This window comes from Herpailurus yagouaroundi, unplaced genomic scaffold (genome assembly GCF_014898765.1).
Source record: "Herpailurus yagouaroundi ecotype Mexico unplaced genomic scaffold, PumYag 77, whole genome shotgun sequence".
In the NCBI taxonomy this organism is placed as follows: domain Eukaryota; kingdom Metazoa; phylum Chordata; class Mammalia; order Carnivora; family Felidae; genus Herpailurus; species Herpailurus yagouaroundi.
Window position 1 is genome coordinate 63768253 of NW_024412388.1, and position 25941 is coordinate 63794193.

The window sequence follows — 25941 nt, forward strand, 5'->3', positions numbered from 1 at the left end:
TTTATTTTTGGGACAGAGAGAGACAGAGCATGAACGGGGGAGGGGCAGAGAGAGAGGGAGACACAGAATCGGAAACGGGCTCCAGGCTCTGAGCCATCAGCCCAGAGCCCGACGCGGGGCTCGAATTCACGGACCGCGAGATCGTGACCTGGCTGAAGTCGGACGCTTAACCGACTGCGCCACCCAGGCGCCCCTTACCATGCTAATCTCAAGCAGCTTGTCACATTCTAAAGTAGTGTGTGTGTGTGTGTGTTTTTTAATACAGTAAATATAAGAAATTGAACAGCTTAGTTTTTTGTATGTTGTGACCTTTGGTTCATATTAGTCTGTACACAGTCATAAGTTGTATGGTTTTTATAACCTCTTGGTCTTCAAAACCCATTTTGATGTTGCCTACTACAGAAAGCATCTTCTTAATCATTTTAGTATTTTTGTTTCTGAATGCCTATAAGCCTTCTTTTAATATGTATTATTTTAAAGCATATGTTCCATTCCATGTTCAGTGTGGAATAATTTATGTTATACAGTGTGTGTAAAATTGAGTAATAAAATTGCTACATGATCCCATTGTCCAGAGATAATTAGAGTGACCATCTTGCTGTATATTCTTTGTTTCTATGAATTTATTTTTCAAAAGCTTCAACCATACAGTATGTTTGAAATTTTTACCAATCAATACATGGTGATGTATTTCTATCCTATACCATTGTGGCCATACAACTCATAGGACACTTACTGTCTTATTGAAGGTACTTGTCTTAGGTCTCCTCTTTGATTATGAACCTCTACTAGAGGGAGAATAAGAAGCATCTTTTATTTGTCTTTGTCATGGCACTTACTTTCCTCTGTCAGCATCTGATACACTGCCACATTATTTTTCACTGTATCTATAATAATGTTCTTTGAAAAGTCCCAGCAGGGGCACATGGCTGGCTCAATCGGTAGAGCATGTGACTCTTGATCTCAGGGTTGTGAGTTCAAGTCCCATGTTGGGTATAGAGTTTACTGAAAAATACATACATAGATACATTAAAAAAAAAAAAATCCCAGCAGATACCCAAAAGGATACATATAATTTTCGTGGTATTTTGCAAAAATGCATAACTTCATTCCAGCTCTGAGAAAACATCAAACAAACCCAAGCTGAGGGACATTCTACAAAAAAAACAACAACCACTCAGTGTTCTTTAGCAGTGCCAAGGTCATGAAAGACAAGGAAAAATTAAAGAATCCTAACAGCTTGGGGGAGACTAAGAAGAAATAACAGTTGAAATGTTGGATGGGATCCTTGAACCAAAAAAAAAAAAAAAAAAAAAAAAAAGGACATTGGTGGAAAACTTGGCCAAATTTGAACAAAGTTTATAGTTTAGTTGATAATACACTAGTAATGTTAATGGTTAATATCCTAGTAATATTAATGGTTGATCATTACATTATGGTTAGGCAATATGTTACCATTAGAGGAGGCAGAGTGTAATTTTCTAAGTCTAATATTAGTTTTAAAGTTAAAACAAAAAAAAAAGTTCCAGGAGAAGAACGTTTAAAAAGTTTTTTTAGTGGGGTGCCTGGGTGTCTCAGTAGGTTGAGCATCCAACTTCTGCTCAGGTCATAATCTCACCTTTCTGGAATGTAAGCCCTGCATGGGGCTTGCTTCTATCCATGAAAAGCCTGCTTCAGATCCTTTCCCCACTACCCGCTCCCCCCCCCCCCGCCTGCCCCTCACCCTCTTGAGTGCTCAAGCTCTCTCTCAGAAATATATTAACATTAAAAAAAAGATTTTTTAGTTAACAGATACCCTTAAACTTTTTTTCTGTTTAATTCTAGCACCAAGGAATATCATTTTTGCTGGCTGAAATGGCAATGAAAGTTGAACTAGCGAGATTGAGTTACCAGAGAGCAGCTTGGGAGGTTGATTCTGGTCGCCGAAATACTTACTATGCCTCTATAGCAAAGGCATTTGCTGGAGATGTTGCAAATCAGTTAGCTACTGATGCTGTGCAGATTTTTGGGGGCAATGGATTTAATACAGAATATCCTGTAGAAAAACTAATGAGGGATGCCAAAATCTATCAGGTAAGGTCAAAAATGATTTCTGTTGTTTTTTAGGTAAAATAATATTCATAGATGACAGAGCAGATTTCTAATTTAGGATTTTGTGCCATTAATAAAATAAACTATCATACATGGCTGTAAGCTGAAGTTTTTAAAACTAACACAGAAGAATGTTACTTTTAAGTATATGCCTTAAGAGAGAATAAAGTAACAAAGTGAATGGTACAGACAAGTACATTTATGTCTGGGTCAGGCATCTTTGATGCTTAACATCCTAGCTAATCGTAGTCTACTCTTTGCTCTCCCAGAAATATGCATATAATTAAAATATTTTAGAGGTGTTTGGGTGGCTCAGTTGATTGAATGTTCAATTCTTGATTTCAGCTCAGGTCAAGATCCCAGGGTCGTGGGATCAGAACCATGCTCAGCGTGAGCCTGCTTGAGATTCTTTCTCTCTCCCTCTGACCCTCTTCCTGGCTCGTGTGCTCTCTCTCTCTCTGTCTCTCTCAAATAAAAAATAATAATAATCAATTATTTTATTTTTAATCTTGCTTGACAACTACTGAATTGATTAAAACCATATTTGGGAGGAAAACAACATGGAGAGGCAGTGATGTAGTGGTTAGAAAAACTTAGAGATAGGGATAATTTGGTAAATAAAATATAAATGCACATGTTCTCCACATGTTGCTTAAGTAATTTTAACCCATCGTCCTCAGTATCCCTTCCCTTGCCTCCCTCTATCCACAACCAGTTATTTGGGAAATCCAGTCATTTGAAATCTGGAGGTAGAATCCTAGAATGTTAGAGGAAGAAGGAAATAGACATTGCAGCCTCTGAATTTAGACATGAAAAACTGAGGACCAGAATTTGTGCCTTATACAAAGTTACAGGTTTATCTTGTAAAACTGTCCCTCTCCTGAAGCCTATCATTATTACTGCTATCAGTCATTTATTAGAAGTTCATCTGAGAAGATGAACTGTAACAAATTTGCTAGGGTTTAAACTAGAAGTAAGGGCTGGCTACTAGGATTGTCTCAGTTAAAGCCAAATGTTCCCAGCATCTTTTTCTTTAGCAACTCTGTTCCTTAGGCAGCAAAAGAGAAAATCAGGTATAAGAGTAAAAATGGAAAATGACTGAAGGGGACAACTGGCTAAAAACAATTCAGAAAAGTTGAATAAATATTTTTGCAACGTTTAACTTTTAGGTTTCCCAAACTTTTTGAAATGTTGATATCCTTTAATTTTTTTAACACTCCCAAAATTTTGGTAAATGACTTTTTATAATTTAACTAATCTTTATTTTAGAGAATTATGTATTTTCATGGGTTTCACAGAATCGGGTTTTGGAATCACTAGACTACAGACCCTTTATATGGTTTCATTCAATTTGATGTTACAATGAAGCTTATACTACTGTCGAAACTATTGAGTAAATTATTCATGTACTGAAGATATTTCATGTACATCTATTTTTTTCTTGCAGATTTATGAAGGTACAGCACAGATTCAAAGACTTATTATAGCCCGTGAACACATTGGCAAGTATAAAAATTAAAGAGATTGCTATAAAACATGATTAATTGTTGAGTAATTAGAACATAATCTACTATTTAAGATAAAGGGCTTTACGATATTTCTGGTAAAATCTTAAAATAATTGCTCTTACACTGAACCCATACTACTGATTCTAATACTATCTTTCCGCTTTTGTTTAAATGACTTGTTTTTTCTCAAACAGGTTTGGTTTCACTAAAATTATGTGTTATCCATATACCACTGTACTTGAATTACATTAACCTAGAAAAGTACATTTGTTTTGTTATTCTAACCACTTAAAGTAACAAATTTTTTGGATTTCAATATTTTTCCAGTGACATTTTTGAAAAGTGGGCTTATAAAAATATTCAGAATTTTCCAAAATTTACATTGAGAAAGAATTATAGGATTTGGATGCCATCACATAACTTACTGGTGACTTTGTAGACTTCATGGTATTCTACTGGAGGAATTTATTTTGCTACAATTTGGAAAGTATTTGTTTTCAGTTTTGTATAGTAATAGTCAAAAATTTGATGTTCTTATTCTCATCATACAATGACCAGAAGTTATTAGAATCTTGTTTAATTCTGAGCCTACATGTCACTTGGCCTTATTTAAAAATAAATCAATAAAATTTGCCTTAAAATATTTTTATGATTCTTGATATCTGAGTAGCCTTTGGTCTGTTGTACACAATCTCATTTCATGTGCGTGCATTATGAAAAGAAATAAAATTGTTCAGTGCTTATTAGTGTCTCTGTATTCTTTCCCGGAAGTTTATTTACTTCATATAAAAGTGAATTTATGATTTATTTACTGTGATGAAAAAAAGTCATGCTTTGATTATGAACTGCATGAAGTTACCTACCCATTTTTCACTAAATTATATTATTAGGTATTTCAAAAATTATAAAATCATGTAAGAATGAAAGTTTGTGAATTTAATATTTCTTTGTAATATTAAACATCAAATGCTGCTAAAATATGTTATATTAATGAGAGTTTCTAACACCACTTCTGATTTTCTGATTCTGCACCAATTGGGCATCCTATAGTTCAATCCTATTCTTACACTAACTTGAAGAGTTACTATCAAGATTTCACAGGTTTAAGGGCTCAGTCCCATACTCACTTCAGACACCAGTCACACGTCCTGGGTCCCCAGGCTATCCACACTTCTGTGTAATTTGGATACAAATTTGGGTATTCCCATGATCCACCCTTAGATTCAACAATTTGCTAGAATGGCACACAGTACTCAGGAAAAACACTATTATAAAGGATACAACCGAGGAACAGCCAAGTATAAGAGACAGATGTATAGGGCGAGCTATAAGGGGAGACACAGAGCTTTCATACCTTCTCCCGTTGCACCACCCTCCTAGTACCTCAGTTCTCCAACCTATAAACTCATAGATCTCTTGTTCAAGAGTTTTTATGGAAAATCTTTAGCCCTTATCTCCTCCCCTTAGGTCAAGGGTGGGGCTGAAAGTTCCCACCTGTATTAGTGGCTAGGGCTGCCAGAACAAAATGTTGCAGGCTGGGTGGCTTACACAACAGAACTTTAGTTTCTTACAGTTCTGGAGGCTACAAGTCCAAGATCAAGGTGCCATCTGGGCTGGTTTCTGGAGAGATCTCTTCCTGGCTTGTCGAGTGCCACCTTCTCACTGTGTTCTCACACGGCCTCCTCTGTGCACATGCATGAGGAGAGAGAAGGCTCTGGTGTTTTTCTCTTCAAATAAGGACACAAGTCTTATTAGATTAGGGCCCTACCTTTATGACCTCATTTGACCTTAATCACTTGTCTCACAGCCCACATCCAAATACAGTCATATGGGGAAAGGTTAGGGCTTCAACTGTTGAATTTTGTGGGAACACAATTCAATCCCTAACACAATCATCTGATTGTTTAATCTTTCTGGTGATCAGCCCCATCCTAAATTCCCATCTAGGGGCCCCACCTGAAGTCACCTCATTAGCATAAACTCAGATATCATCTTTTGTGTTTGTCATGAATAACAACAGATACTCAGCAAATTCAGAGTTTTAGAAGTTCAGAGCCAGGGACTGAGGGCAGAGACCAAATACATTCTTCTGTTGCCACTTAATTATAAAAATAAAAATCTAATCTTTTACAAAAAAATATTTAAAAGACTGCTTTTTTCATGCTCAGTTATGAAATTGTACTTCAATGACAGAGATTGGTAAGGAGATTTAGACACTTCCTGAGTATTACAAAGAAATTACAAGTTAAATAGAATATATTCCAAATGCAGATTTGAATTTATAATACATAAGTCCAAAAACTTACCTACCAATTCTAAACATAAAGCTTCTAGACATATAAATGTATTCCAAAGCCATATGATGATAATATTTATTAATGTACCCTCGATTATAAATATTAAGCAATTATATAACTATCAATTAAGACTTTTTAGTCACTAGTAACACAAATGAACTTAAACGACTTTAAGAAAAAAGTGAACAGGGGCACCTGGCTGGCTCAGTTGGTAGAGCATTTGATTCTTGATTTCAGGGTCATGAGTTCAAGCCCCACATTGGGCATGGAACCTACTTTAAAAAATGAACAAATGCATTTTAAGTACATTGAAGTGCCTCATGGATCAAAAGGGCAGGAATGAAGTGAGTTTTAGAAAGGGTCTAGAAGCCAAATAACTTTAGAAATCCATGCAATAATATTTTTCTACCTTTCAACTCTACCTCTGTCACGTTTCATTTTTTTTCTCGTTCTGTAGCCTAGCTTTCTCTGTTTCTTCAATCCTAAAATAGAACAAGACCTAATATTTATATATGTTAGATTTCCTACCACTTATATAAGCTGACTGGCTAGGGCCATTACAGCCAGGAGGGTAGGAAGAATCATAGACCGTAAACATGATTGTTAGTTGCCTATATCTCTGAATTGATGGTTTCTGGAAAAGGCATAGTTTTGTAGCAGAGCTGGTATATTTCTGGCAATTTTAATGAATAAGGAATGTGCCATAGTCATCAATTTGCATAAAGGGAGAGGAGATTATACCAAGCCTTCTCTGGGTTTAAAAAATGGCTGTTTATATGGCTTTTAGAATGACATCCATTTATTTTAATGTATTACCCATGATCAAGTACTACAAAAGGTCTTTGGAGACTGAACATTAAATCCTACATAAGTGTCCAGTTTTTGATTTTGGGTCAGGTCATGATCTCACAGTTGCGAGATCAAGCCCCACATCAGGCTCTGTGCTAAGTATGGAGCCTGCTTGGGATTCTCTCTATCCCTCTCTCTCTGCCTCTCCCCTGCTCATGCTATCTCAAAATAAATAAATAAACACTAAAAAAAAAAAAAAATCAAATCCTACAGGAAACACTTAAAAAATGTTAAAAATTTCATTTAACTCATTGATGAATGAGGGAATTAATGAGGTATTAAAACTGTCATAAGGGATGGGGCACCTGGGAAGCTCAGTGGGTTAAGCATCCTACTCTTGATTTTGGCTCAAGTCATGATCTCACAGTTAGTGACATCAAGCCCTGCATGGGGCTCTGTGCTAACAGCACTGGAGCCTGCTTGGGGTTCTCTCTTTCCTTCTCTCTGCCCCTCCTTGTTTGCACTCTGTCTCTCTCCCTCTCTAAATAAATGAATAAGCATTAAAAAAATTTTTTTAAACTGGCATAAGGGAGAATTTGAAAAACAAACATATAGGCAATTAGAAATGCTTAATATTTGCTAATAGATATAAAACTTTAATATCTTATAGGGCAATAAAATCTAAAGGGGTCATCTTTTCCACCGGGCAGAAATCAACTGTAGTTCATTTATATTACTATCCATTTTCTATAATTTAACTTTTTTTGAGTTTACAGAATGGTAAAACAGCCTAGTCAATAGGAAGACAATTATAGATACATAGCACTTCAGATACTACCCTCAGAATCCATTAGATAAAACCTAGCACTCCACTAAATGGACACTCAATAATTCCTTTTACCCATTTCCAAGTTTTTGGCAGTGTTTCTTGACAGTTTCTTCCTTGTGATCATAAATAACCTGCCAAGATTATTTTGTTCTAAAAAGGCAGGTTTCATTAGGTTTGGCCTGATTACTGCCACAGTGTTAATGAACCATGTAGGCCTCCTTGAATTTACTTTGTAAATCCAAAGACATACTGTGCTGAACAATTACCAAAGCTGCAGAATTAACTTCTGTCTGAAAGTTTTCATAGAGACACTCAGACTTTTAAAAGCCTCTATAATTTGCGATCTCAAGGCTAGATCTAGAACCAAAGTCAAGCAATTCTGCACCAGAGTTCTCAAGTAGTACCTAAGAATTTGAGTGACTTTCTCTCCTCAGCATCTCCAAAATTTACTAAGGTTCCTGGCTTGCCCAAACGGGCCCTTCCTAACCACCTGTAAGACTGGAACCCTGTAAGCCAGTTACCAATTCCAATTTTACCAGGACAGCATTGTAAACATTAACTCAACATACATAGTCAACTTGTTTTTTTGATAATATGCTTGTCAAACCTGATTAAAGGATTATTATGTCATATGACATAATATGTCATATTATTCTCAAATATGACACTCCAGGTATGGCCTTGGTTACATAATCAATTTGCTTAATTATAAACAAGAATACAAAATCATGGTGTACCTGGGTGGCTCAGCCAGTTAAGCACCTGACTTCTGCTCAGATCATGATCTCTTAATTCGTGGGTTTGAGCCCCGAGTTGGGCTTTGCACTGGCAGTACAGAGCCTGCTTGGGATTCTCTCTCTCCTTCTCTTTCTCTGCCCCTCCCCCACTGTGCTCTCTCTCAAAAATAAATAAATAAATAAACTCAAAAAGAAAAAGATTCATTTGAATACTGCCATAAAATGTAAGGAGATTCAGAAAATGTTTCTGAATTCTAGGGACTAGGTGGGAATCAGACACCATTTTAAACTTCCAGTTTACAAAAGCACAGTCCACTAAATTGAAGACAGCCTAAGAATTAAAAAGGGCTTCTTCATATACCCATAGAAACAGAACATTACAACTACATAACCAATATTCCAAACAAGTAACCATGATTAAGTTCCCCTCCTTGGCTCATTCAGTTCTCTGTAATTGTTCTGTGGGATCTTGAGTCAAGGAACTGCTTTCAAGAAGCTGTTTTTTTCCAAACTAAGAGTTCTAGAAATCCTGACTGAGTCTAATGGTATGGTGTGAAACTTGCCTAAGCTATGCCCACTTGTAAGTCTGTACCCAAAAGACTATTCTTTGAAGTATCTATCAGTAATTTAAAGTAACTGAGCCTTTCCATGAGGCTTTGAGACTGTCCCCGCATGCACAAACTTTGGCCTGTAGCTTACAGTACAGCCTTCAAGTTAGCATCAGAGTAAATCAGAAACTATTGTAAAGTATTATAAAGTAAAATATGACTGTCTTAGCTCAGGCCACTTTAACAAAACCATACACTGGGTGGCTTAAGCAGCCAACATTTATTTCTTAAAGTTCTGGAGGCTGGAAAGTCTAACATCAAAGCACCTGACTGTTAACTTCTTATATTCTCACATAGAAGAAATAGGGTGAGAGAGCTCTCTGGGGTCCCCTTTTTAAAGGGTATTAATTTCATCCATGAGGAGTGCACCTCTATGTGACTTAATTACCTCCAAAAGCCCTCACTTCCTAATACCATCACTTTGGGGACGAGGATTTCAACATATAAATTTTGAGGAGACAAAAACATTCAATCCATTGCAATGGCTAAAATTGAAGATTATAGTTAATTACTATATCCGATAAAAGAATGGAAGTAAATGAAAAGTCTCTATGAAAGCAAAGTGCGTAACTGTTTCACAAGACTTTAACCATTATTTCCCTTAAGGGAAACAACATTGGCAAATCTCCAGGGCTTTTTTATATTAACAACAGTTTACACAAATTTAAGCTAAAGAAGGCTGAGTTGATCTGATTTATTTACTAACTTTTCTTATGAAGCTCACACAATAGTGTTGATAATTAAATATGGAATACATAAACTTTATTATTTCTAATATCTTTCTTTTTAAAAGGTGAAAGAACAGATCTCCCCACCCCCCAGGAAATTTCAAAGATACATTTACGTGTAAAATATAACCTGAAATTTTGATTTTTCTTCATTCAAGATTTGACCCTGAGAAGGTCATGATATCAGAGATGATTGATCATTTGATTATGATAGGATTATAGGTGCAAAGAATACTGAATACTGACAAATAATACTTGGTTATAGACTTAATTAAAGGACAATAAATTTAAAAAATACAAAAGAATGTACTATAACATGATTATAAGAAGTTTAAGATGTTTCTCAAATAAAAATCCTTTTTCCTCGTTTCTTTTTAATAATTAAAGATATGACACATAGAGCAATGAAAGTTTATTCTGGTTAAGACAAAATCTCTGCTATCTAGGCAGAAGGTAAAGATTAACCTTTTACCTTAGGGATTGATGGCTCAACCAAGGAAGCAAGCCCCTTAACACTGACTGAACTTTGCCAAAATTGTAGCATATTCCAGTGTCTTTTCAGATGCACATACTACATATCAAGGCAAATAAAATTCACTTTCCTGAAATTGTCTTTCACTATGCTTTTTCATACTGTAGAACAAACTGATAATTTGGAACAAAACTGCACTTTTCTCTTGAAAAATAAAAACACATACATAGTTGTATTTTTCTGTAACGATTGCTACTATTATAGTTATACAGTAATCCTTATTATACTTAAAGAAACTAACTTCCCAGAGAAACCAACTCCTAGAGAAACCTGGGAGGCAGGTCATTGAGAATTGTTTGTCACATATCAATATTTCAGCAGATCATCAAAACTCATGAGCATTAACACAACTTTGTTCAGCTATACATATCCTTTTATACATTAATGCAACAAAAAGAAACATTTATTAACTTGGCCCAAAGGTATCACTTACTACATAGCATATCAAAATAAGAAACAAAAGTATATAAACTTAAAATCAGGCTTGGTAATCAAGGGTTTAATATTCTATCCAAAAAACAACCTAGGTTTGCCATGATTATTAATTAACTCAGTATAGTCCAAGGTTTTAAATTTTCTAAGGTTCTTAGAAATTATATAATTCCGGGGCGCCTGGGTGGCTCAGTCGGTTAAGCGGCCGACTTCGGCTCAGGTCACGATCTAGCGGTCCTTGAGTTCGAGCCCCGCGTCGCGCTCTGTGCTGACAGCTCAGAGCCTGGAGCCTGTTTCAGATTCTGTGTCTCCCTCTTGCTGACCCTCCCCTGTTTATGCTCTGTCTCTCTCTGTCTCAAAAATAAATAAAACGTTAGAAAAAAAAATTTAAAGAAATTATATATTCCAATTTACGGTTGGAAAAAAATTTCATTTTTTATTTTGTTTGCTTCAATCTTGTTTCATTGTTGATTCAATTTAATGGAAGCCAAATTTACAATTTTAAAGATCTTAAAATTTATGTAGGAGTTAAGTTAGCCAATTTGATCAATAAACTAATATAAAAAGTTTAGGAAAGGGGCACCTGGATTAAGCATCCATTTTAGGCTCAGGTCACGATCTCAAGGCTCCACTCTCTGCTCATGAGTTTGAGCCCTGCTTCAGGCTCTGTGCTGACAGCTCAGAGCCTCGAGCCTGCTTTGGATTCTGTCTCCCGCTCTCTCTGTCCCTCCCCCGCTTGCATGCACGCCCTCTTTTCTCTCTTTCTCAAAAAATAAATAAACACTGGGGCGCCTGGGTGGCTCAGTCGGTTGAGCGGCCGGCTTCGGCTCAGGTCATGATCTCGCAGTCCCTGAGTTCGAGCCCCGCGTCGGGGCTGTCAGCACAGAGCCTGGAGCCTGCTTCAGATTCTGTGTCTCCCTCTCTCTCTGACCCTCCCCTGTTCATGCTCTGTCTCTCTCTGTCTCAAAAATAAATAAACGTTAAAAACAATTTTTAAAAAAAATAAACATTAAAAAAAATATTTAAAAAAAGAGTATGTTTTTGTCTCCTCTGCCTTTCAAAATAAATAAACTTTGAAAAGAGAATGTTTTACTTAACCCAATATATCCAAATATGATTTTAGCAATCTACTTTTTAAATTGTTAATGAGATATTTTACTTTATTTTTCCTACTTAGTCTATAAAATAGGGTGTGCATTTTATACTTTATAACATCTCAATTCAGATTCACTACATCTCAAGTGTCGCATTTAGTTATATTACACAGCACAGGCCTAGAGACAGAGATGAACTTGTTTTTTCAAAATTAGGGTTTTTGTTTGTTTATTTTTGTAACTATTTTTCTTTGAGGGGGGGATATTTTTATTTTTTGAGGAGGTAAGATATACCAAATTTCAAAAGTACCAGCATATTCAGTGAAAAAGAAGCCTTCCTTAAATCCTGTCCCCAGCTATCCTCCTCCTGTAGGCAACTGCTTTTAGTAATTCTGTGCATTTACAAATACATCCATATATTTTCCTACTTTGTTTTCCACACAAATAGTAGCACAACATACATAGCTTGGCACTTTCTGTTTTTGTTTTCACTTAATATATTTTAGAGATCTTTCCATAGCAATATATGCAGAGCTTCCTCTCTTTAATGACTGCATAATGAATACAGTGTAGTTTATTTAACCTTTTGATGGTAATTAAGGTATTTGTAACCTTTTGCTAATAAAGACTGCTGCTATGAATATTCTTGCACATAGGTCACTTCATACCCAAAAGACTATTTGTAGGATAAGTATCTATAAATAGAGTTGCTGAATGTAATTAAAAGAATTGCTAGAACTTATGCTTCCTACACAGATTTTCATTTTGCTGATCATCACACCCCTAGAACTTAGAATAATATTTGGCACATTCTAGGGGCGCCTGGGTGGCTCAGTCGGTTGAGCTTCCAACTTCGGCTCAGGTCATGATCTCGCGGTCCCTGAGTTCGAGCCCTGCGTCGGGCTCTGTGCTGACTGCTCAGAGCCTGGAGCCTGTTTCAGATTCTTTGTCTCCCTCTCTCTCTGACCCTCCCCCGTTCATGCTCTGTCTCTCTCTGTCTCAAAAATAAATAAACGTTAAAAAAAAAATTTAAAAAATAAAACTATTTGGCACATTCTAGACATCCAATAAATATTTGTTGAATGAATTTATAAAGTAGGAAATGAGGCTTGTTCTTCATTTTTTCAGCAGTTATGGACTCAATCTGAATGTTACTTTTTGGATCTGATGCTTGCATTATTCCTACTTTGAGCATTGCTTTTCCCAGGAAGTGTGACCTCTCCCTCTCTTCCTTCGTTTCCTTCCCTCTACATCCCTCCCCGATCTGACTTAGAAGCAAAAGAAAGCTGGCGAAATCACATTAATATTTAGGGAAGACTTTTTAAGATAAAAAGTTTTAGGGCTAGAGACAGTCATCACTTAATGGTAAAAGGCTCAACCCACCAGAAATAGATGCTAAACTTACATGCATTTAATAAAGTAGCCTCAAACATACATGGGAGTATCAATGGAATTGCAGGGAGAAATAATGAAATCTACCATTATAGCAGATTCAACACTCTCAATTACTGATAGCCCATTATATTGATAGCCCACTGTGTCAGGAACTCTTCTCCAAATCGTTACTGAATGTAATAAATTGTAAGGGTATGGGGGCCAATATTTTCTAATGGGTGCTCAAAATGCCAAAGTATGAACGACCTAAGAAAGCACAAACGAAAACAGCTGCAATAATACCCCTAGCAAATCTGAATTTAGTGGAAAGCTTGTGATAGGAACATGAGTGTTTCTTTTTCAAAAGTAATTTACAAAACTTTTCAACTGTTAGCACTTCCTGAAGAAGAGAAGGGAGTAGGCGAGTGAGTCGCATCCGGTACGAAGGCAAACAGGAGGGAAATGTGAACATTTATTTCATTAACATTTACTCAAAAAACGTTTATTGAATACTTACTACGTGGAAGAACTCTACTAATTACCAGCTACTTCAGCTCTTCAGAGTTCAAAGAACGTCAAAATCAAATGATTTCTTAAAAGTAATTCAGATATTTAAACATTACTTAAAACTTTTAGACAAATCGAGATGTTTATGGGACGAAGAAACGGGCGCCAAAGAATTTGGGCTCAGGCAGCGAGGACAGCTATGAGCAGTCGGCGGGGTCCTAGAGCAGCCACGCAAAGGCTCCATCCTACAGGCGCAAGTGTGGTCAGCTATGCTGGTGCTCGAAAGGGACCTAAGGGGCGCTTCTGCGCAGGCGCGTGCCGCCTAACTCTCCCCAGGAACCGACCCAAGTTCTCTTTTCGTTCTCAGACATGGTGAGTGAGGTTGCGTTTTGGGTTGGTGCTCGGGTGCAGTCCAGGTGGAATGATACCGAGCGGCTCGGTTACCTTAGGGTATTTTCGCAAGTATTAGAGAATGGTTAGCTTGAGATACGGGCCTTGCAGGGTTTCTTTAGGGCTAGGAGAGGGTGAAGCATTACTCAGCGTTTTCTGCAGATCTCGCGGGCTCAATTACGGCTTCTAATTTTATCTAGGCTTCATCCTAAGAGGCAGGCCTCAAGGTCCGACGGCCCAATTTCTTAATCGCTCAAAAAGCCGCGCCAGTTGGTGGTTCCTGTTTCCTTTCTTAATATTGTATGGCTCAAAATCTGTAGAGTCATTACTGGTATGGTCTCTTTGAAGATGTAAATTTTAGGCGGGATCTGGTGGAAATTCACTAAATTCTTTTTTGGTAATCTACGTCATGACCTACTTAACAATGAGGTAGTGCTGTCTCGATCACAATGAGCTAGATCAGAAGTGCAGGAACTGGAGCAGCGTCCTCATTTCCTGAGAGCTTGCTGCAAATGAAGAAACTAAGACTAAAAAGCTGGAAAAGATGAGGCTAAAGGGAATATTTCCTTGATAAATTGAATAGTCTTTGGAGCGTGTAGAGGTGGCTCTGAAACCTGAATTTCTAGGATTAGTAAAATTTCATTAAAGAACTTAACTGCAAATTATACGCTAGGTATATATATATTTATGCTTCAACTTGCTGCTACATGTAAACCTTCAGTTGGCTTGAATTGATAAGCTTGGATTTTCTGTGGTGTTTATTTTACTTAAAACTCTTAAGTGAACGGTAAGCAACAGCAGATATGGGTAATAATTTTTTGGGTCAATGATGAGCTGGCATGTATTCTGAATCCGAAGTTGATTATTACTACTTTAGCTCTAGAATTACTCTGAGACCTGAAAAATTACTCGAATCCTACCATGGCTTTAGTGCTTACAGTTTTTGTGTGGCAAGATGAAATCAAAGTGAAAAATTCAAATGTATGTTGAATATACAAACTGGGGTCAAGTATTAAAATAAGAACAGTTATGAAATCACTGCTTTTTTGTTTTGAAAGGGCACACCGCAGAAGGATGTTACTATCAAATCAGATGCACCTGACACCCTCTTGTTAGAGAAGCATGCAGATTATATTGCATCCTATGGCTCAAAGAAAGATGATTATGTATGTATATGATTTTACGTTGGAAATTTATTTTGAAGTGAATCTATAATGCATAAGCAGTCAGTAGGTCAGTAATGGCCCATGTTTCTTAAAAATGGTAACTCCTGGACGCCAAAGCACTGAAGATCCCTCTCTGAGGTGCATTCAGTGTGCCTTTGGACATCAGGTTGAGAGTACATCAGCATTAACGATGGTTCTTAGAAGATTTGGCAGACAAAATAGATTACCACCTGCTTAGATTTGTAAGAGGTTTGAGGTACAAAAGAGATTTGTACTTTGTGGGTATTACTTTCAAGGTCAGTGATGTGTTGGCATGTATTACCTGAGTATATGGCTGATGTGTAATAATACTTTAGCTCTAGAATTACGCTGAGACCTTGAAAAAGTCCTTACCCTAAGTTTCAGAAACGTTGAGTAACATACAACTCAAAGTAAATATTTTTCCTAGTAGTATCCAGACAACAATTGAATTGACCATCTTGGCTAGTTTTGATGAATTTGTGACTTAAGTTCTCATAACCTCATTATGGAGTTGTTAAGGACCATGTTTATCTTTTCCCTGGATGACTCAAGGATTAAGTCTTAACTTATCCCTGCCTTTTTAATCTAGTGCTTACCAACCTATTTAAACCCTGAATTTGGGTTCACAGCAAACTAAGACCACTCACCTGATTAAAAATTTTAGTATGTAATAACATCGGTGGACTCTGTCTACCAGTTTTTATTTTTCTTTGATGAGCTGTTGTTGGCTATTTTATCTTTTGCATGCTTTGGCCATTCTGGTTTTCAAGTAGTTGTATCAGTAACTAATAGGTAATAGATGGGCTTTGTACATATTCCATATATCAATAGGATAGATGTCTAATAAATAACGATGTTAAGTACTCTGAAAGAAATATTTACCCCAAACTTGAAAATGGTTGGTATATTTTTCACTTCTACTTCTGGTTGGCTCTTAGGAGAGATTGAAGTCCTGTTTGTATTGTCAGTCACAGGTAAATTTATCATATGCCTCTCAGATACTGTCCCCCCACCAAATTTGAGAGCCACAAATTTAAAATCATTACTGATGATGTTAGGATCAACTGAATAAACAGTATGTGTGGTTAGTTAGCTTTGTATGTTCCATCACTTTTACCCTACATCAGTTCAAACTGGCACATTAAAGTCATTGTGTATTTTAGGAATACTGTATGTCTGAGTATTTGAGAATGAGTGGTATCTATTGGGGTCTGACTGTAATGGATCTCATGGGACAACTACATCGGATGAATAGAGAAGAAATTCTGACATTTATTAAGTCATGTCAACACGAGTGTGGTGGAATAAGTGCTAGTATCGGACATGATCCTCATCTTTTGTACACTCTAAGTGCTGTCCAGGTAAATATTTATTAAAATTTAACAGTCTTGGCAGTGTATTTTCTTACTTGAGAACGCAGAAATTGGGTATTAGGAGTATGACAAAATTGGTGTCTATGTCAAACAAGTTTCTCTTTTCAAATGAAGCCTGTATTCTACAAGGTCAATGATGTGATGGCATGTATTAGCTGAATCCAAAGTTGATGTAAATAGTAAAATTCCACTGAGACCTTGAATGGTAAAATGTTTATCTTTGTTATATGTAAATAATTTGAAAATCTCCAGGTAGAGTTAAATGTTGATTTTCATATTAGTGAAAATGCACAATTAGGGGTTTAAATAGTTAGTATATTTAAAGGTCTTAGAATGCTAAGGTATAGTTTGTGTGTAGGGGATGAATGCTTTATGTTACCAATTTGGGTTTGTTGATAAAGCCTGTGGCATAATAGAAGATAGCCTGCACATTTGCAGTATGCATAGACAAAAGGACATGTTTGCTTAACAATTTAAAATGTCATTGAGGAAAACATCAGAACAAACTTAGCAGTGTTGAAGAGGTATTTACTTAACATGTTTTGTTTTTGTTACAGATTCTTACTCTGTATGATAGTATTAATGTTATTGATGTAAATAAAGTTGTGGAATATGTTCAGAGTCTACAGAAAGAAGATGGCTCTTTTGCTGGAGATATTTGGGGTAATGTCATTCTAAGCCATGCTACCCAAAATAACCAATTTTAAATTCTGTTTTGGTGTTAATTATAGTGATAAACTTTGTTGAAAAATTTTAAGTACAATGAATTGGAGACTTTGCTAATAATTATAAGGAGAGTTTTAAGTTTTTGATCTTTTCAGGTCCCACTAAGCAGCTGGTCTAACTGAAGTTAAATGGTCTGCTGGAAGTTCCAGCATGCACTGTGTAGGTTATATCAGCATACAGGAGAACTGGAACAGAGGGGGCCAGTCTAAAAGATGAGGTAGGTGAAATTTTTTTCCCCAGTATTTGGTGACTTTGTAAAGTTTTTTTCAAACTATTTACTGGCAAGGGAAAAATAGTCAAAAAACTTTACAAACTTATTGGATATTTGAGTGGAGGGAGGGAATAGTACATAGTACTATATTTGATAAATGTAGATAATCTCTGCTTTAGGGCTGAATACAGTGCAGGCCGGAGAGACCAGCTGCTTCATGGGATGTGAAAATCCACTTTTATATAATAGGGTAAGTTCATTGTCATTATTAGAAATTGAATAGTCCTTTTGGTTCTGTGTTAGTTATCTTCCCTTTCTGAGCATTCTAAGCAACTTAAGATAAATTGCTGTATTTTTGACAAAACTATTTTCTAGTTACTGGTTTCCTCAGAAGTGATTTTGCTTCAGATTTAGCTTTCCTCCTAGTGTCCAAAAAGTAAATATTAAGCTTGCACTCTTGGAAATTTAACCGTGGTAGCTTTGCAGTTTGTTAGTTAACCTGCATTATATATTAGGGTCAGGTTCCTCTGGTAGCACTTATGTTTTGATTTGATTCCATTTTCTTTTAGGAGAAATTGATACAAGATTCTCTTTTTGTGCGGTGGCAACTTTGGCCCTGTTGGTAAGTTTTGAATATTGTATTGGAATAATTAAGTGCCCATGATTATTCTGGAATCTAATAGGCTTATTTTTTTTCTGTTTGTAGGGGAAGTTAGATGCTATTAATGTGGAAAAAGCAATTGAATTTGTTTTATCGTGTATGAACTTTGATGGTGGATTTGGTTGCAGGCCAGGTTCTGAATCCCATGCTGGACAGGTAATTTATTAATGTGGATTAAAATTGTCAACTTTGAAGGGATAACTAGTGTGGTAAACTGCTAAAATATTAATAGCAGTTTGTGTCTGTTAATGTGAATGAAGTTAACTTAAATATACTATAATGTGGGATTTTACATAAGAATTGCTTAAATGCAGATAAAGGAAGGCATTTTTACAGTAGTATGTTCTAGCATCCTGTTCCCCACCTCTCCTGAACACCTATTTGCTTGTGCCAGAGAGGCAAATTGTGTTTGTAAAGAGTATTTGTACTGTTGTACATTGTATCTGTAAATAGTTGTCAAATAAAACTTGCTTTTTAGGGGCACCTAGCTAGCCCTCTGTCCATAGAGCATGTGACTTGTGATCATGGAGTTGTGAGTTTGAGCCCCATGTTGGGTATAGAGATTACTTAAAAAATAAAATCTTGGGAAAAAAAATTGACTTTTAGCCATGAAGAAATTTTGACAATAGTGTTTCATTGCAGAATTGGATCCTAGAATTAGTATGTTTGGATTTGTTCAGGTAGTTAGGTGATATTTACATGTTTGCAATTCTAACTTTTTAATAGAAACCAAGTTTTTATACATAAATAGGCTTTTTACTTGAGTAGTTTTTATCACTATTACTATTGAAAAATTATTATATACATGTACTTTATGTCTGTAATTTTAGATCTATTGTTGCACAGGATTTCTGGCTATTACTAGCCAGTTGCATCAAGTAAATTCTGATTTACTCGGTTGGTGGCTTTGTGAACGACAGTTACCATCAGGTGGACTCAATGGAAGGCCAGAGAAGGTATAGTTTCATCAGATATACTGTGTTCTAGTAGCTTTATTATTATAGCTTTTTGTAAATTGTTAATGAGCTTGTCTTTCCACCCCCATTGAAAATTTTCAGTTGTACGTCCTAAAAAAATGCCCTTGGCAAAAAATTAGAGTTGAGATACTTATTAAGGTATCCATTTACAAGACTCTTGAAGAAAAGATGTGTATGCTACTTTCTGATGCTGTCTTCAGTCTTCCCTATCCTGAAGTAGAATCTGGAGTAGAATCTGAGGGAAAACAAAAAAAAATGGCAAATAACTCTTAGCTTTAAAGTATATTTGTATTTAGACTTAGTATATGAATTCTTAAAGGGTCTTTTTCCCTATCCTGAAGGCCTTGTATTTTCCAGGGATAGAAATGCAGCTATTTCTTTAAACTTTTAGTTCTAGACCTATACCAAGGAAAATCAGTCATGCATTAAAAGTTTTGTTTGTATTTGGGACCCAAAGAGGGCTATTGTGTTTAAATTCTTTTAATGTTTATTTTGGGGGGTGGGGTGGGGAGGCTACAAGAGAGGGGGAGACACAGAATCCGAAGCAGGCTCCATCCAGGTTCTGAGCTGTCAGCACAGAGCCTGATACTGGGCTCGAAATCACGAACTCTGAGATTGTGACTTACGCTGAAGTTGGACACTTAACTGAGCCACCTAGGTGCCCCCCTCAAGGAGGGCTATTAAGTGAACACCTGTATCTTGTGTAGAAATCTCCATGTCTACTTACTGGGTGAAAGGACAAATAGCTTAGAAAATCAATGATTTTTAAAAATTCTGCTACAAAGTTTTCATTTAAAACCTTTATTAGGGGCGCCTGGGTGGCGCAGTCGGTTAAGCGTCCGACTTCAGCCAGGTCACGATCTCGCGGTCCGTGAGTTCGAGCCCCGCGTCAGGCTCTGGGCTGATGGCTCAGAGCCTGGAGCCTGTTTCCGATTCTGTGTCTCCCTCTCTCTCTGCCCCTCCCCCGTTCGTGCTCTGTCTCTCTCTGTCCCAAAAATAAATAAAACGTTGAAAAAAAATTTTTTTTTAATTAAAAAAATAAATAAAAACCTTTATTAAATTTTTTAAAAGAAAAACCCAATTTTTGACATTTTGATTTGGAGGGAAGGGAATCCAGCTTTCCTTCATAGTTTGCATTTCTCTTTAGTTATCACACATTCTCTAAATTGGGTCTGGAAGCTCCAGATAGTAAATGTTTTTAGCACTGTAGGACATACAGTCTTATTGCAACTACGTAATTATCCTGAAGAGCAAATTGTAAGACTTGTGTATTATAAAAACCATTTATGCATATAAAATCTTTTGGGGTGCTTGCATGGCTCATTTGGTTAAGCATCCAACTTCGGCTCTGGTCATGATCTCATAGTTCATGGGGTCAGACCCCACGTAGGGATCTGCTAATAGTGCAGAGCCTGCTTGGGATTCTCTCTCTTCCTCTCTCCCTTTCCCTCTCCTTTTCTGACTCGTGCTTTCTCTCTCAAAAATAAATAATAAAGCTTAAAAAAACAAACATTGTAGTCTAGATAATGACTCAAAGACTGTAGCTAGCTGGATTTTAGGCCAAAAATAATCAGGCATGGTGGTGCTTTTGTCTAGATCACTGTATTTTTGTTAAACTTTGCTTGTTCAACATTTATGAATAAGGTAAGGGGTAGGGAAGTACCCATAGGTGGTTTCTAGCTAGTTAAGGTCCAGTGAAAAACCTGGATAATCTTGGACAATTAGAAAATGGGTCAGGGTGGGGATTGCCAGGAATCTACACTTAGTGTAGGAGAGCTTTTAATATACCTATGAATCACCCACTGATTTTGTTGAAATGATTCTTCAATTGAAGGTGAGATGTTCTGCGTTTTTTAAACCCAAGTGACCCATATTTTGTGGAGTTAGGCTTTAGACTGTCTTTAAGCAGGTATATCATAACATTAGCATAAGGGACATTCTTTGCATATAAAATAGAGGTACAGGTATAGTTTTTACTGAGTAACAAAGCTCTGAAACTTTTAGCATGGGTATCTGTGGATTGAAATGTTTGTTTTCCAGTGATTATCTTTAATTCTAAAGATTATCTTTAATTCTAATCCTCCCCCACCCCATGTTTGGACTAGAGAATAAAATTGTGGCAATTCTCTTGTGGCTTTTTTTTTTCTCCTAGTTACCAGATGTATGCTATTCATGGTGGGTGTTGGCTTCCCTAAAGATAATTGGAAGGCTTCATTGGATTGATAGAGAGAAACTGCGAAGTTTCATTTTAGCATGTCAAGATGAAGAAACAGGAGGATTTGCAGATCGACCAGGAGATATGGCAAGTATATTTCTGACATCTTGTTAGTTACATTTTCAGAAAATGTTGCTTTGAGTTACTTTTAGGTTTCCAGGCATTTCCAGACATGGAAGTGGGATAGTATGCAAAGTAGGATAGATACCCTTCCGATAATTTTAATTTGAGAACAGATGATATAAAACAAGTGTACAGAAATTTCTTATCACTTGTCAAGAAAAGTAGTGTATGGTGAAGGTCCTGTGTTAAAAACAGAATTTGAAGCCATCATTTTTATTTTATACATACATATTTTAATTTTTTTTTTTTTTTTTTTTTTTTATGTTTGTTTTTGAGAGGGAGAGGGAGACACAACAATCCCAACCAGGCTCCAGGCTCTGAGCTGTCAGCACGGAGCCCAACATGGGGCTCAAACTCCCCAGCTGTGAGATATGACCTGAGCTGAAGTTGGACATTTAACTGAGCCACCCAGGCACCCCCATCACTTTTATTTTAGAAGAATTAAGCATTTATTAAAGTAAAATACAATGGGATCCAATATAACTTGTTCAGAAGTAGAGTTTCAGAAGCTTTCATTTGTAATACTTTATAAATTCTTATTTTTTAAATAGGTGGATCCTTTTCATACTTTATTTGGAATTGCTGGATTGTCACTTTTGGGAGAAGAACAGATCAAACCTGTTAGTCCTGTTTTCTGCATGCCTGAAGAAGTACTTCGGAGAGTGAATGTTCAGCCTGAACTAGTGAGCTAGACAGTGAGACATTGCTTAGTATAGTTTTGCTATCTTAACAAAAGTGCTTATCAGACTTAATGTGCTTAAATTGCTTATCAGACTTAAAAGCTGTGTTACTATTTTGTATATGAATATTAATTATGTACTTATACATAATGTAAAATAAAGATCTTTATTGTATCAGCTTTAGATTACCTTCTGCAATGCTGTTATTCTGAGTACAATTATTTGTTTCTGCTTCAGTGTATTTATTTGTATGTTTCCTTAACAGCAAGCTCAGTTTAAAGAACTATTTAAAGAAGTATTGTGTTCTACTTGATTTTTTCCACGTGCTTCTTTCATGTTATATAATAATGGCTAATGTAAATTGGTCTATGTCAATGAGAATGTGAATGTTAATAAAAATTGATAAACCCATCCATATATGAATTAAAAGATGCACAAGAATAAATGGCTTTTGAAATTTGGGACTGTTTCATAAGTTTATGGCTACTCTGAATTGGTCACAAAGTAATTTGGGTAAATGGTGCATTTCACCATCTTAGAGTAGGACTGCAATTTGGATATACTTTACTCTTATTTTTTATGATTTTATGTCACAGTGCCAGCTATTCCCAAGGAATTGTTGGCCTTCAAGGAAATGGAAGTTGATAGTTGCCACAATATTTTTTGAACCTGTATTTTCAGAAACATGAGCACAGAGGAGTATTCTCTGTGAGTTTTACATTCTTGGTGAAAATGAAGTATGGAAGTTGAAATTTTCTCAAGCATGTTGGCAATATTCTATGTTAATAGTCCTTTTAAGAATAAGGATTAGTGGGGTTCCTGGCTGGCTCAGTTGGTAGAGCATGGCACTCTTGTGAGTTCAAGCCCCACATTGGAGGTAGAGTGAAAGTGATGGTTCACTTAGACCTCATTCACCAATGTCCATTTTTAATATTTTGAAGAAAAGGTGCTTAACATGAGATTGTTGAAACTATTTTGACAGTTAACTAATTTGAAGAGTTTAGGATGAATTGCCACTATTTTGATCTGAAAGTTTGAAATTGGATAGAACATAATATTTAAATGGTGCCATTGGAGCTGTGGGTGAACTAGGCTGTAAACACCTGATTTATTGAGGTAACAGCTGCCTGAAATCAGATTTTACATAATGTTGGGTTAGTTTCACATGTACAACAGTGATGTCACAAGTCTGTACTTAAACGCTATGTTTAGTAATATTTAAATGTTTTTCACGTTTATTTTTGAGAGAGCACCAGCAGGGGAGGGGCAGAGAAGACGGAGACGCGGAATCTGAAGCTGGCTCCAGGCTCTGAGCTGTCAGCACTGAGCCACCCAGGTGCCCCTGTTTAGTAATGTTTTTAAGTATCTTCTAATAGTATCCAGAGTATTTTCTCAATCCTAGCTTCTCTATGAAGTTGGTACTGCTATTTCCATAGTCAAGAAAAGTAAAAGGCCCTGAAAGTCATTTGTTCCAAAGCTAGAGCTTGGATTTGTATAGTCTGTTCTTAACTAATTCATACCTACAGTATATTCAAACCTACAGTATGAAAAATAGAGAACTGTGGGAGAGAGCTCATCTTTTTTGACCTGGTTCTTAGGGCACTGTGTATATAGTTCTGTGCTTAATGCGTGAAGGGCAATTTTGTGATCAGCCTTGTGGATACTGAAGCTGTAGGAGGTTCGTGGCACTTTCTGTGTTTTGCTATAGAAGCAATGTTAGGCTGAAAACTGAATTTGTCTCCACCAGCAGGCGTTGAGTGTCCAGTGAGGGAGAGTTTGAAAATTTAAAAAATTTCAAAAGCGTATTTGAGGGTATGTGGGAAATGTTAAAAAGCACCAAACCCCTTTAGTAAAATAGAGTGCTGTGGTAACTAACAACGGGGCTACCAAATTGGATGGACGTCGATGGGCTCTGAAGAATTTGGTTCAGCCGAGTTGTGCCTCATTAAGCTCAAAGCCACAAAGCCAAGTCCTGGGAGAGGTGGAGGCACTGGACACCGGTGGGGGTAGGATCCCAGGTGTGGGTGGGGGAAGTTGGGTTCGGTGCGCCTGCGCTCTGGGGCTCTGTGCGTCTGCGCACGGGGCTCCAGCCCTGTTCTTCGACGCTTCCGTACTTCGGGGCGGTGACGCCGCTCAGAAATCCCAACCTTCTGTCTGGAAAGATTCGTGAGGATGCTGAGGCCTGAGGTCTCGTCAACCTCGTCTTCTGCCCCTGCGGCTTCCCCCGCATTGGGAAAGGCTAGAATTCAGGGTCGTCGCTATAATTTCGGACTCCAGGAGACTCCTCAGAGCCGCCCTTCAGCGCAGGCCTCCGCGTCCACACCTCCGGGCACGTCTGGAGCCGCCGGCGACCAGAGCAGCAGCAGCAGCAGCAGTGTCCATGGCCACCCGCCCTGCACCCGACCCGCCCAAGGCAAGGAGTGGTTGGGTGGAGTCACCTGTCAGCCGGAGGTCTGCAGCGTCTGGAGGTTCAGGGTGCGGGGGTGGGCGATTACCACAGAGAAGGTTCCGTTGGGATTTGGAGGATGAGAATGGGGTGCTCTAGGAATTTGCTGGGTCTGAGTGACTGGACTCGGCAAATTGGTTTTATTACAAGGCCGCAATGGTAAATGGCTCAGTTCTGAGGAAGACTGAAATAACTTACGGTGTAATGCCTGCCCCAAGTATATGACAAATGGGAGAATTTGTGCAAGAGTTTGGTGATAGCAATGCTAAACCGCTTGGCTCCTAAACTAGGATAGGACGAAAATAGATTTTTTTAAATTTAATTTAATGTTTATTTTTGAGAGAGAGAAAGAGAGAGAGAGGGAGACACAGAATCCGAAGCTGAGCTGTCCGCACAGAGCCCGACACAGAGCCCTACCCGGAGCTCGAGCCTAAGAACCGCGAGACCATGACCTGAGCTGAAGTCGGAGGCTTACTTAACCAACTGAGCCACCCAGGCCCCCTGAAAATAGATTAAATTTAGCGTTTCATCTAATTCAGTTAAATAATATGTTTAAGTAGTTTAAAAATGTATGTACTTCAATGCGAGTTCAACTTATTTATATTCGGACAACTCTCTCTTCATGGAAAAACTGACAACTCTGATATATCAGTAGGAAAGTTCCCAAACAGGGAAATGAATCCAAATGAATTTAAAACTTTTGGGGGGTGCCTGGGTGGGTCAGTTGGTTGAGTGTCCAATTCTTGCTTTAAGCTCAGATTGTGATCTCCGCGTTCATGAGATCGAGCCCCACGTCGGGCTTAGTGCTGATAGTGCCAAGCCTGCTTGGGATTCTCTCTCTCTCTCTCTCTCTCACCCTCTCACCCCCCGTCTAAAATAAATAAATAAATAAATAACACATTTGAAAAGTTGTTAAAACTCTTGTACTATTTGCATGGCAAGAGAGAGTTTCAATGAAGTCAAATCAGTCCAAGAAAAAGAAGTCTCATAATTGCTATACAAAGTAAACATCTGGTGTATTTGAAGAGTAGAGGGTAGTTTATGATTTTATCAAGAGTAGTCTCAGCTTGTAGAAGCACATTAGCAAGCACTTTCCTTATATTTTAGTACCAGATTATTTATCATTAATGCCATTAAGTTTGTCATAATTAGCTATTTTTTTAAAGTTGTTACTTCAGCCAGGTCACGATCTCGCGCTCCGTGAGTTCGAGCCCCGCGTCAGGCTCTGGGCTGATGGCTCGGAGCCTGTTTCCGATTCTGTGTCTCCCTCTCTCTCTGCCCCTCCCCCGTTCATGCTCTGTCTCTCTCTGTCCCAAAAATAATAAACGTTAAAAAAAATTTTTTTTTAAATAAAATAAAATAAAGTTGTTATCTGATGAAGTTTTATAGAAAGTGAACATGATACAAATTACAGCGATTAAAACAT

General features: G+C 37.3%; 3 protein-coding genes, 1 long non-coding RNA gene and 3 other non-coding genes across 7 annotated transcripts in view; 6 read left to right on the forward strand and 1 right to left on the reverse strand.

Moving 5' to 3' along the window:
• Nucleotides 1-4342, forward strand: part of ACADM (acyl-CoA dehydrogenase medium chain) — a 33380-nt gene extending 29038 nt beyond the window's left edge. The window contains exons 11-12 of the mRNA XM_040470678.1: nucleotides 1825-2073; nucleotides 3539-4342. Of these exons, the coding sequence (XP_040326612.1) occupies nucleotides 1825-2073; nucleotides 3539-3610 (321 nt within the window). The 3' untranslated portion in view covers nucleotides 3611-4342. The remainder of the gene's footprint in view (nucleotides 1-1824; nucleotides 2074-3538) is intronic.
• Nucleotides 4343-13635: 9293 nt separating this feature from the next.
• On the forward strand, nucleotides 13636-22530 carry RABGGTB (Rab geranylgeranyltransferase subunit beta). Its single transcript, XM_040470679.1, is given in 10 exon segments — nucleotides 13636-13852; nucleotides 13855-13898; nucleotides 14975-15082; nucleotides 16267-16464; nucleotides 17034-17139; nucleotides 17983-18035; nucleotides 18120-18230; nucleotides 18905-19030; nucleotides 21204-21353; nucleotides 21941-22530. Coding segments are annotated over 10 exon segments (1224 nt in total). The 5' UTR covers nucleotides 13636-13665; the 3' UTR covers nucleotides 22082-22530.
• LOC121027914 (small nucleolar RNA SNORD45) lies at nucleotides 14738-14816 on the forward strand. The gene has a single exon (XR_005788996.1). It is a non-coding gene; the product is annotated as a small nucleolar RNA SNORD45 (small nucleolar RNA).
• On the forward strand, nucleotides 15378-15461 carry LOC121027915 (small nucleolar RNA SNORD45). The gene has a single exon (XR_005788997.1). It is a non-coding gene; the product is annotated as a small nucleolar RNA SNORD45 (small nucleolar RNA).
• Nucleotides 16605-16676, forward strand: LOC121027916 (small nucleolar RNA SNORD45). The gene has a single exon (XR_005788998.1). It is a non-coding gene; the product is annotated as a small nucleolar RNA SNORD45 (small nucleolar RNA).
• LOC121027331 (uncharacterized) overlaps nucleotides 19167-25941 on the reverse strand; it is a 50374-nt gene continuing 43599 nt past the window's right edge. Inside the window, exon 5 of the long non-coding RNA XR_005788666.1 lies at nucleotides 19167-19274. This is a non-coding gene — a long non-coding RNA (uncharacterized LOC121027331). The remainder of the gene's footprint in view (nucleotides 19275-25941) is intronic.
• Nucleotides 23355-25941, forward strand: part of MSH4 (mutS homolog 4) — a 90779-nt gene continuing 88192 nt past the window's right edge. The window contains exon 1 of the mRNA XM_040470669.1: nucleotides 23355-24482. Coding sequence (XP_040326603.1) covers nucleotides 24242-24482 — 241 coding nt within the window. The 5' untranslated portion in view covers nucleotides 23355-24241. The remainder of the gene's footprint in view (nucleotides 24483-25941) is intronic.